A 12,500-nucleotide genomic window follows, 5' to 3' on the forward strand; every position below is an offset into this window, starting at 1 on the left:
CGTCTGTACATTTTATTTTTATTTTCCATTTCATCTCTATGTGTTTCTTTCTATACAAATATGGTTTTAATTTGGTTTTTGATATGGTTTCCTGTTATTCTATTTTGATTTTTTGTTGCATGATCCCCCAGCACAAACTGAGAGACAATACTGTTGCTGGTCAGTACACGATGATTTACGGCTCCTCAGTAAAAGATTTTGTTCAGCAGATAACAAGATGTCTTAAGAAACTAAAGAATTCAAGAGAGAAAAAAAAATACAGCATTATGAAATGCTTTTTTTTAAAGTAGTTGCAGGATTTGTTAGATGTAATTTAAGATCCGTACACTTATAGATATATATAGATATTTATAGACCATTAACGATGCTGCTGCTGTGCTGCTGCTGCTGTGCTGCTGCTGCTATTATTACTAATATTAGAAATGCTGCTACTGCTGCCTTTCAAAACCAGTCAAAATGAAGCATACTTTCTAAGTCTTACATTAACATAAGGACACACTGATGTATCGGAAAGAATGTCAACCCACAACTGAGTGTATGAAGCCCTTTACTGATGAGGCCTCCCAGTACTATTTGCACCAACCTGTTTTTTTATATATATATTATATTGCACTTAGATTTGACTGATTGACTGATTGTTGCCTTTTTTCAGTTAAAATAAGATTCTGTATAGCACCGATTTTATACCCTACTCACCCATTAGCCTCTTGCCCCCATGCCCCTCTCCCCCCACAAACCCAAAAAGATATTTTTAGGGTTTTTTCAACATTTTCTGTGTGCCCAACTAATTATCAAATTCCATTTATTTACGTATTTTTTCAATGCTTTTTGGATAAGCAATTCATTCCTGTAGTGTGTTAGTCTTATTCTTACTACATAAACCTTTTTTTTTTTCGTCACCTGTAGATTTATTAAAGATATTGTGAATATGGTAACCACGCTCTCATGTCATACATCGTTAAACCGGTTTCCGTTGTCCTTCAATTTGCTTCGTTATTCCTCGGTTTTAGGATGTCATTTTGGTTAACTTTATTTCTGTAATTACAAACATGTATTCAAGCAAAGATCTACAGTGTATATGTCATATATATATATATATATATATATATATATATATATATATATATATATATATATATATATACTGTATGTTTGATACATCACACGTACAGGCATATATATGCATTGCACAAACGAGTACACGAGTGCAGACGCACACATGCACACACATGTATGATTTATATATATATATTATATATATATATATATATATATATATATATATATATATATATATATGTATGTATGTATGTATATATATATATGTATATATTATATATGTGTATATATATGTATATATGTACACACGCACACTTTAAAATCACAAAGATATCATTGGTGTTTAATATAAGCCTATACCACGGGAAAATAAAATTCAGATTTTCTCCTGGGTATTCTCTTATATATATATATATATATATATATATATATATATATATATATATATATATATATATATATATATATATATACAGTGTATATATATATATATATATATATATATATATATATCTGTGTGAGTATTTTTTTGTTTTTGTGAATTTAAATATATTTTGCACATCAATACATATTTTTTATTTTGAGTAATATAGATTATTCTATATTTGAAGTTTTTATGTTTAAGTTAACTTTCATATCATTCTTGAATTATTATCTTTTATTTCATTAATCATCTCGGTTTTTTTTTTTTTTTTTTCTTGGAAATTATATTTTTTTATTCTCATTTATTCTAAATTCATAATAAATTTATTTTTAGTTGCAATATTTATTTTTTCCTTTTATTTATTTATTTTCTTTCACATGGGTTCCGGTATCATTACTTTTCACAAATGCATAACTCATTTCCATCATTACTAATGCATCATTGCTAATTGTTAAGTCCTGATTTTCTTTAAACTGTATTGCCAATTCCCCGCAAAACAAAAAGGTCCCTCGCTCCCAAAATATTAAAAACAATAATAATTTTCAATATTGTCCAACTCCTTTACTAAATAAAAGTTTATGGCCCTCCATCCCCCTCCCCCCATCACAAAAAAAACACCCCCCTCCCACCCCCCACCCGCTCTCTATCGATGTCAGAACGAAGGTTCAAGGCAGTATAACACCCACCCCCCCCAGGTCTGGACATTGTATGCGACCACGCCGACGACAAGCACGTGCTCAGCGCCCTGGCCATCCTGAAGCGGAAGCCCTTCACCATCTACTGGATGAAGTTCCGCAACTGCAAGATGCCCCGCGTGCCCGACTACCTCTTCATGGGGCTGCAGGTGAAGCACCTGAACATCATCAGGAGCAACGTCAGCACCATTGAGCGGTCCTCCCTGTCCGCTCTGGGCATGACGCTCCAGTCGCTCGACTTGGCCAATAACAATATCAGAGAGGTGAGTGACCATAGTTGTTGATGGTATCACTAGAAATTTTGAAATTATTATTATTATTGTTATTATTATTATTATTATTATTATTATTATTATTGAAATTAAAGTTATTATTGTTATTATTTTTATTGAAATTAAAGTTATTATTATTATTTTTATTATTAATATTAATATTATTATTTTTTATTGCTAAAATTATTGTAATTATTTTTATTTTTAAAATTCATATTATCATTAAAATTATTATAATTATTTTTATTTTTAAGATTCAAATTATTGAAATTATTATAATTTTATTTTTTTAATTTAGTTTCTTGTATGAGTAACGATGCTTAAGTAGAATTAGGTTAACCGATTTATTTTCTAGTTATAGAACCCCCAAAGATGTATATCAATATTGCTAAAACGCGAACACTTCACTGTATTTTCTTTCACTGTTGGATATGATTTGTACTGTATTCGTTGAATTCTAGCAGGAATTATATGAAGAATCGCTATCTAATAATCTACGTTTTCCCTGTTTTTTTTTTTTTTTTTTTTTGATTGAAATTATTGCAATTGGGAATTAAAAAGCAAAATGGAAAGATGAAGACGGTAATTGCTAATCAATGTTTTCTTGAAGAAAAAAAAAATAGAAAAAGAAAAGAATATATTCTACTTTTTTCCTGTTTTTTTTTTTTTTTTTAGAAGAAAGTTGTTGTATTCTGGGTAATTGAAAAGTAAAGTGGAATGACAAAGCGAATAAGTCATAATTATTGTTTATTTAAAAAAAAAAAAAAAATTTCGAATAACAAAAAAAATTATCGACCTTCACCACGTTTTTAGAATAAAATTGTTGTATTTTGGGTAATTGAAAAGCAAAATGGAAGTACGAGGCGAATAAGTCCTAATCATTGTTTACTTAAAAACGTTTTCGAATAAGATAAAAAAATATTAGACCTTCTACCTTTTTTTCTTTTTGGTGGGGGGGTGGAAGAAAATTGATGCATTGGTTAATTGAAAAGCAAAATGGAATGAGGAAAATAATTGTTAATCAGTGTTTACCTGAGAAAATAAATCTAATAAGATAAGAATATATTCTACTTTTTCCCTGTTTTGGGAAAGAAAATAGTTGTGTTGGGGTAATTTAAAAGTGAAATGGGATGACAAGGCAAGTTAGTACTGGTGAGTGTTTACTTGATAAAGAAAAAACAAGCGTCGATAATTAATGGAAATTTGAAATAAAGATGGAAATAAGCCAAAGGAGAAGAAATGAAAAATATCTGAAATTTTTAAGGGAGATCGCAGCGTGTCGTACTTGTTGACGTGTGTGTGTGTGTGTGTGTGTGTTTCTCTCCGTTGTTTTTGGAAAATATTTTAATAAACAATTTTTTTAGTTTATTGAGATTTTTTTGTGCAAATCTGAAACTAGAAATTGGTTTTAAAAGCAGTTTTTGATATATTGGTATAAACAACAAATTGTTAAATCGTAGCATGTTCATGGTGTAAATCATATCTGTTTCGCCCTATGTTATTTTTGGAAAAGGTTTTACCCGAAACTGTTTTTTAATTTGTTCATAATTTATTTCTGCAAATCGGAAACCATGAACTTGTTTCAACCCGTTTTAACATTTTAGTTTAAGCAACAAATTGTTAAATCCTGATAATTGTAAGACTTCTTTAGTTAAAAATTCCTAAAAACTGTCATTCATGGAAATTCCAATTTCGCTTTTTGAGATTTCAAATGAAGATAAACATTATCAGTTAGTTTTTTAATATATGTATTGTTATACGGAGCTTTCAGAAGTCTGTTCAAATTCTCTAACCAAATATCTTGCTATATATTTCAACATGAAATAATTTTAGATTCCAATTGCAACAGGAGGCATCAATTGGCTCTACCATACTGTTGCAACCGAGTTTTCTAAAATGTTGATTAACTGAAGTTCGTCGGTGTTTGATAAGCAAAGTCCATTGGTGGATTCTATTAAATGTGAAAAGTCTAGAATGGAAATGCAAAACAAGTATACGATAGGAATATTTTCATATGTTACACAATATTTCCAAATTTCTTTCCTATTTCTTTTCCTCCCCTTCAGTCATGTATATTCTATAGTCTCTCCTGTCTATAATATTATCGTGCCTGTATTGTAATCATATTCCAGAATTGTGTTCCTCTCTTTCCTTTCCATTTAATTAATTCTCCTCTGTTGTTCCCAATATGGCCCCTTTTATTTTCCAAATAACATCCCTTCACTTCGGCCCTAGTTCAATTATTCCCCCTCTGTTTCAATTCATATTCACAGCAGCCTGTTCGCAGGTATTTGACCCAAAAAAGCTCACACCACAAAGTTATAAACAAGACAAATACCCGGGTCTTTAGCAACGTCTCATTAGCTAGTCAAAGAATAAGGCCCCTTAAGTAAATTATGACTTGCTGGATCATTTGGACTTGAAAGTTAACTTAAGTTTGTTTTTTTTTTTTTTTTTTTTTTTTTTTTTTTTTTTTTTTTTTTTTTTTTTGAAGATGTGGGAAGATGCCGAAGCCAGCAATGGTGTATTTATATTAACTGTGTACGGTTCTCCACTTCGTAAAGCTTAGAGGATCTGTTTTCCATGTTCGCGAATAAGAAGAAACTGTGATTTTCCAATTTCGCGAATAAGAGGAAACTGCGATTTTCCAATTTCGCAAATAAAAGGAAACTGTGATTTTCCAATTTCGCGAATAAGAGGAAACTGCGATTTTCCAATTTCGTGAATAAGTGGAAACTGCGATTTTCCAATTTTGTGAATAAGAGGAAACTGCGATTTTCCAATTTCGCGAATAAGAGGAAACTGCGATTTTCCAATTTCGCAAATAAAAGGAAACTGTGATTTTCCAATTTCGCAAATAAAAGGAAACTGTGATTTTCCAATTTCGCGAATAAGAGGAAACTGCGATTTTCCAATTTCGTGAATAAGTGGAAACTGCGATTTTCCAATTTTGTGAATAAGAGGAAACTGCGATTTTCCAATTTCGCGAATAAGAGGAAACTGCGATTTTCCAATTTTGTGAATAAGAGGAAACTGCGATTTTCCAATTTCGTGAATAAGTGGAAACTGCGATTTTCCAATTTTGTGAATAAGAGGAAACTGCGATTTTCCAATTTCGCGAATAAGAGGAAACTGCGATTTTCCAATTTCGCGAATAAGAGGAAACTGCGATTTTCTAATTTCGCGAGAATGAGGAAACTACGAAATATGTCTGTTTATGAAAAAATAGCCGGTTTTCACATTCGTACACACCAGGCAATGACAGATTTCAAGTTTTATCCATTTCAACTGATAAATGAAAAATATAGGAAGATTATATTAATTAGTTTTTTCAACTTCATCCAGCCAAGAGGCTCGGTTTTCAATTCCGCGAAAAGGGGAAACTGTGAAAAAAAGGAGCACGGTTTTCACTTATGCACTCACCAAGCAATAACAGATCCTAATTTTCATCCATTTCAGCTGATGAATAATAATTTAGGAAGATTACATCAGATTTTTTTCCATTTCTTGAAGTTCAGAAGCTCTGTTTTCCAATTTCGCGAAAAAGAAGAAACTGTGGAAAAAGAGCCGGTTTTCTTATTCGCTTTTAAGTTTTATCCATTTCAGCTTGAAAGCAAAATATAAGAAAAATTTAATTACTTGGTTTTTTTTCTTTTTGGTGGTGTCATTAACTCGTGACCTTCATAATATCATAATGGATAAAAGCATCCGTCACGACTTTTCGTATCAAGAATTTTCAGTTTCATGCGAGAGAGTTCATTGCACTTCACACTTTGCACTTTAAAAGGCGGTGCACTGTAGGCACTGTAGTAATTGTTGTAGCCTATTGAAAGGTAATCTGCTGGACTGGGGTTTAAGACCCGGTCAAGCTCGATAGTTTATTGTAGTGTCTGCAACCTCACCATCCGTGTGAGCTAAGTGGAGCCTTTAGGTCTGCCTGTTGAGTCTTCAGCAGCCACTGCCTTGACCTCCCTGGTCCTAGCTTGAGTGAAGAGGTGTCTTGGGAGCGGATCAATATGTATATATGATCAGTCTCTTTCTAGGGTATTGTCACTGTCCTTTCCCTCTGCCATTTATGAGTGACTTTTGAACCTTTAAAGGGTCTTTGTGGAGTACTTAAAAACCCAGCTGCACCCACTGTTTAGATTTTACTTTACTTTACTTTTACATTTACATCATCGAACAATTGTGGTGTTTTCACACCATTTACACCTTTATTCTGAACCCTGTCTGGACCCTGTGATTACATTTTATACAAGCAAGCAGTCAGGAAGATTAACAGCTAAGGCAGTGTTTATAATGAGGCAATTGCAGGAAAATTGCCTTCCAAAGATGTGGGAATTGTACATTTCCTTTTATTTTTAGACCTTTGCAATGCAATGTACAGAATACCAAGGCAAGTAATATGATACGAAGACAGGAACTACCAGATAGACTACATGGTAATGCTGTTACTCTACATATGTAGGTTGAAGGCTGAACCCTTTTACTGTTTAAAGGTAAAGGTGTCTAGTTTCAGTTCGAGATTCATCTGAATAAATGCTAGTCAGAACGTTTTCCGGCAATGCCAACCCCTCACTGTGTTGACCAACCACAGCAGTGGCCTCCCCAGTAAACAGCTTAAACTCAGGGTCCCGGACGGTGATCGATCTGCCGCCATGTGAATGCTAGGGGAACACGTTATCGCTGTACTAGCCAGGAGGTTAGTGGAAAATACAAAAGAGAGCGGGAAATAGGACTCCATTTGAGGTGCTGTAAGTAGACGGTTAAATATGTAGATAGATATGCACACACATTCAACCCTTCCCATCCGCTCCCCCTGTCCAAACTTCAAGCCGCTGGTTCGGTAATTTGTGGGAGATTGTTGTTTCCGAGTGTACCTCTTATGGTACCCCCTCTCACCTGGGTATGATAACTCCCATTCCCCCAGGCCTCTCAGCATGACAAGGAAAATATATATATATATATATATATATATATATATATATATATATATATATATATATATATATATATATATATATATAGCCAGATACCTGTCGTTATTAATATAGGGAAGGATAGAATGTGAGGAAGAAGTGCTGGAAAGATTTTCAAAATGTGGAAGAGTGGCATGAGGTGGAGATCACTGACAATCAGCGTAAGTAGACAAAGTTAATGGTGATTGGAAAGGAAGCAAAGGAATAGATGAAATTAGCTAAGTGTCCACCAAGTTATTTTGGAGAACAGATGGCGTTGAACTCTGCTCTAATCGCCAGATATATAAGGTATTTTATACGATACATCTCCGTACACTGAGATTATAGATGCCCGAAATTTACAACTGAATAAAACTTGATAACTTTTAATTAAAGGTTTTATATGTTGCTCGTGAATGGCAAGGGACAATAATCAGCGAACAAGCCTCCTCTTCGCCAAAACTAGGACCAGGGAGGACCAGGCAGTGGGTGCTGCTGACTCAGCAGGTAGACCTAGAGACTGCACCAAACACCCAATCCTTAGCTCACAACGATAGTAAGGTAATAAACACCGTAAAAAAAACTATCTAGTTTGGGGAGGACTCTATCTCCCGTCCATTAGAACGCTAGGCAAGGACGTTTCCAATAGGTCCTAGAAAAGATAGACCGTCTATGGACTTTACATCAGTACTTGAAAGGTTAGGAAAGAGATTGCCAAACTACTGTTCAATAGAAATGTCCTTTTAGCAGAGAGAAAGCAAAGACTTGTGATGGGTACTGAATGGCTCTTGTAGGACTGTACTACTCTACGCAGCAGATTCATTTTCACAAAAGGGAAAATTGTAGATATTTCCATAAGCATGACCTAAGAATGTTAAGATTCGTAATTTTAGAACGTTGTAAAAATCATATTACAAACGAAGAATTCACGGAGAAATATTGGAATTCTAAAGTTGAGGTGGTCTGGACATGTAGTGAGAATGGATGAGGAACAGTTGTCTGGAATATGAAAGTGGCAGAACAAATGGGATAAATGAAGGAAGTAACCCTAATGGGAAGTCGTGAAAACACAATAATGAAAAATAAATTTGGGAAAAGTTATTCATTCCGCATTTATGAAAATGTTAAATTGAAGATTTATGACGATGGTAGAGGTAAAAGAAAATTTAATATTTGGATCATTAATGGAAAAACGCCTCGGTGAATTAAACCTCTGAGAAATATATAAGAATTTTAGACATCGTCTATTTTTTTAATATTAGACAGCATGAGCATGAACGAGGGTATTAAACTTTTAAAGGTCGAGGCAAGCGGCAGAGGCAAGGGACTGTGACAAGGCCTTAGCTAGTAGGACAATGCCCCCAGAGACTGACCTTATATACATATGATCAGCTCCCAAGCCCACACTCCACCCTAGCTAAAAACAGGGAGGGCCAGGCAATGGCTGCTGAGAATTCAGCAGGTAGACCTATAGGCTTTCCCAAAACCCCATCCTTAGCTTACAAGGATGGTGAGGTTGCAGATACTACAAGAAACTATCGTTCTTGAGCGGGACTCGAACCCCAGTCCGGCAGATCGCCATGCAGGGATGTTTCTAGTAGGTCACCACAACAACAAGATAATGACCCAGTATTTGTGACGGAAAAATGAGGTGTGTTGAGCAGACGACAAATATTGGAAATACGACTGCGTGATAAAATGGTACATGTTTTAGCCTTTGCGTCTCAAACTATAACTATAACTATAACTAAAACTAAAACTATATAACTATAACTAAAACTATAATTAAACTATAACTAAAACTAAAATTAAAACTAAAACTATAACTATAACGAAAACTATAACTATAACGAAAACTATACCTAAAACTAAAACTAAAACTAAAACTAAAACTAAAACTATGATTATAATGCGACTGTTGATAAAATGGTACATATTATAGCCTCTGCGTCTCAAATGTCTGAGGACGGACGAGAGAAACATCCAAAACTGAGAGCTGGCTACGATGATCAAATTTAATCGGAAGATTTCTGTCTGATGACGCAGACAAACAAGTATTTCTATCCCCACTTCGTTTTTTTCTCCAACCTCTTTTGACTTTTACAGCGCTGAATAGCCTCCCTGGCCTAACAGAATAAGAACCCTCTGATGATCAGAGAACTTAAGAATAAAATCTCACTGCGAGAAGAAAAAATGAAGACAAACCAAAGGAAAAAAAAAAGTTAGTTCATCGCTAGAATGTTGCTTTTCATTGACTTGCAAATGTCTGCCAAGAAAAGTGTTTGCAAGACCAAGTGGGTGGGAAATTGAAAGCACTGTCGAGGTAGAGGCTTCTCTCTCTCTCTCTCTCTCTCTCTCTCTCTCTCTCTCTCTCTCTCTCTCTCTCTCTCTCTCTCTCTCTCTCTCTCTCTCTCTTTCAGCAGAATTTGAAATGGAAGATAATGAAGACAAATTTCATTTTAGGAAATGACGTGATCTCTATTCCCACTCGCATACGCCCATTCACAAAAGTTATTTTCCTCGTAATTAATAGTTTATTTGTTTAAAGACTATTAATTAGTCTACATTCATTTATATTCCTCTCTCATTTGCATACATGCTATCCTTTATTTCTAATTGTTTGTTAGATCACTAATTGCTTCCAAGTTTTTTAATAGTTTAATGGTTATTTATTCAATAAAACCAATGATAATTAATGCCTTGCCTTCCCTCATATTCCTGTGTTTATTAAAGTAGATCTTGACATATTACTTGTTTACTGGTGCCAACTTTATATTATATAATGGTACTTATGCATATTTTTTATTTTTCATGGAATTCTTGTTAATTAAAACCAGTTTTTTTCGTTTATGTTATTCGACACGCTGATTTTAAATTGATAAAAAGTGACCTTGGAAAGATAAGATAAAAGAAAATTAAAAAAAAAATCTCTTTGGGATAAGGATATGCATTTTATATTCAGTGTCATTTCTTCTCCAAACTTAGTTATATTACGAAAAGTTCTCTCTCTCTCTCTCTCTCTCTCTCTCTCTCTCTCTCTCTCTCTCTCTCTCTCTCTCTCTCTCTCTCTCTCTCTCTCTCTCTCTCTCTCATACATATTTCATTCCCCTCGACTGACTGCTTGGTCCAGAAATGAGATTTCCATATTTGTGTTTGCGTTGCCATGTCGCCACTTGCCATTATTTCCATACTTGTGTTGGCTGTTCTTTTATGGAAATTTGGGAATTGAAAAACTAAAATAAATATGTCGTCATTTATATTAATATATTGAGGTATTGAAAAACAATAAATATGAAGTAAGTCATCATTTATTTTAATAGATTTAAGGTGTTGAAAAACAATGAATATGACGTAATCATTTATATTAATATATTGAGGTATTGAAAATCAAATATGACGTCAGCATTTATTTTGATAGATTGAGGTAATGAAAAACAATAAATATGACATCATTTATTTTAATAGGTTAAGGTATTGAAAAACGGTAAATATGACGTCATCATTTATGTTAATAGATTGAGGTATTAAAAAACTAACAAAAAAAATATGATGTCATTAATATTAATAGACTGATGTATTGAGAAACAAAAACAAATGTGACGTCATCATTTATATTATATTGATGTATTGAAAAACAAAAAAAAATATGACGTCATCATTATATTAATTGAGGTTTTTAAAAACAAAAAATATGACGTCATCATTTATATTTATAGATTGAGGTATTGAAAAACTAAAAAATATGACGTCATCATCTATATTAATAGATTGAGGCATTTAAAAACAAAAACAATTATGACGTCATCATTTATATTAATAGATTGAGGTGATGAAAAGCAAAAAAACATGACGTCATCATTTATATTTATAGATTGAAGTATTGAAAAGCAAAAAACATGACGTCATCATCTATATTAATAGATTGAGGCATTTAAAAACAAAAACAACTATGATATCATCATTTATATTAATAGATAGAGGTATTGAAAAGCAAAAAAATATGACGTCATCGTTTATATTAATAGATTGAGGGATCTTCCATTGCACTTTCCCAAGTAATAAAAAATATAATTATTTAAATAAAAATATTCTCCTATCTTTTGATATATTTATACTAATTAAGGAAAAGGGTATTTAAATATAAATATTTCCCTTTTAATTGAGATATTTATACTAATTAAGCATACAAGGCTTTACTTATTATTATCACCACGATATAGTGACGAAATCATAATCCGTCAAAATCCTGGACGGACAAAATCCCTCGTGACCCGACTCCATTTATTTCACCTTCTTTGTCTCCATTGTGCGACAGCTGGGACTTTCGGATTCCGCGAGTGGGTGCCATAAAGGGGCCTAATTCTTCTTGGTATCACGACAGTGCCCTGGGACCCCCCCCCCCCACCCTAAAACACACCCCCCCTCCCCCCTTGCCCCTCAGCCACCCCCTCCCTCGCTTAGCAGAAAATAAGAAAAGAAATAAATACTTTGGCGGGTGGAATGGTTACTTAGCGAGAACGAATGTGCCCGGTAGTTTTCTTTCTATTTTTTTTTTCTTCTTACCGAGATGTAAAGGCGTTTTTCATGTACTAAAAAGGAGGTTTAACGTCATACTTGAATGAGGAATAGATTTGAAAGGCACCATGAGAAGGCATTGTGCGTTAATGGGTCTAAAATGTGGTCAAATATTGGGTCAGGTTATTGTTTTGGTGTTGATATAAGAAAATGTCATAAAAATATAATGAAACGTTTTTTTAAAAATCTAAGAAAATGTCCTATGAAAAATAAGAAAACGTCTTATAAATATAAGAAAATGTCCTAAGAAAATATAAGAAATCGTCTTATAAAAATAGAAAACATCTTATGAATAACGATAAAAACTGCTTCTTTAAAAATAACTAATACTTTGAGGTAATATGAATATTCATGTTATTTATTTTATTTTTTATATTCGGTGAAACTTCAGAAATTCAATCTTTGTCAATTCTTTTCTTCTGAATAGATTGACTTAGTCTCATTTTGTAGTTTATATATGACTGATCTATTTTAACGTTGTTACTGATCTTGAAATATTTTATATTTTTCTTTATTC

The 12,500-nt window shown here is 33.1% G+C and overlaps 1 protein-coding gene across 7 annotated transcripts in view; it reads left to right on the forward strand.

Annotated features, from left to right (window-relative positions):
• LOC137633316 (chondroadherin-like) overlaps window positions 1-12,500 on the forward strand; it is a 267,884-nt gene that overhangs the window by 205,570 nt on the left and 49,814 nt on the right. For all 7 annotated transcript variants that reach the window (XM_068365549.1, XM_068365550.1, XM_068365548.1 and 4 more), the window contains one exon: window positions 2,179-2,441. In XM_068365549.1, coding sequence (XP_068221650.1) covers window positions 2,179-2,441 — 263 coding nt within the window. The remainder of the gene's footprint in view (window positions 1-2,178; window positions 2,442-12,500) is intronic.

This window comes from Palaemon carinicauda, chromosome 42, assembly GCF_036898095.1.
Source record: "Palaemon carinicauda isolate YSFRI2023 chromosome 42, ASM3689809v2, whole genome shotgun sequence".
Taxonomy (NCBI): Eukaryota; Metazoa; Arthropoda; class Malacostraca; order Decapoda; family Palaemonidae; genus Palaemon; species Palaemon carinicauda.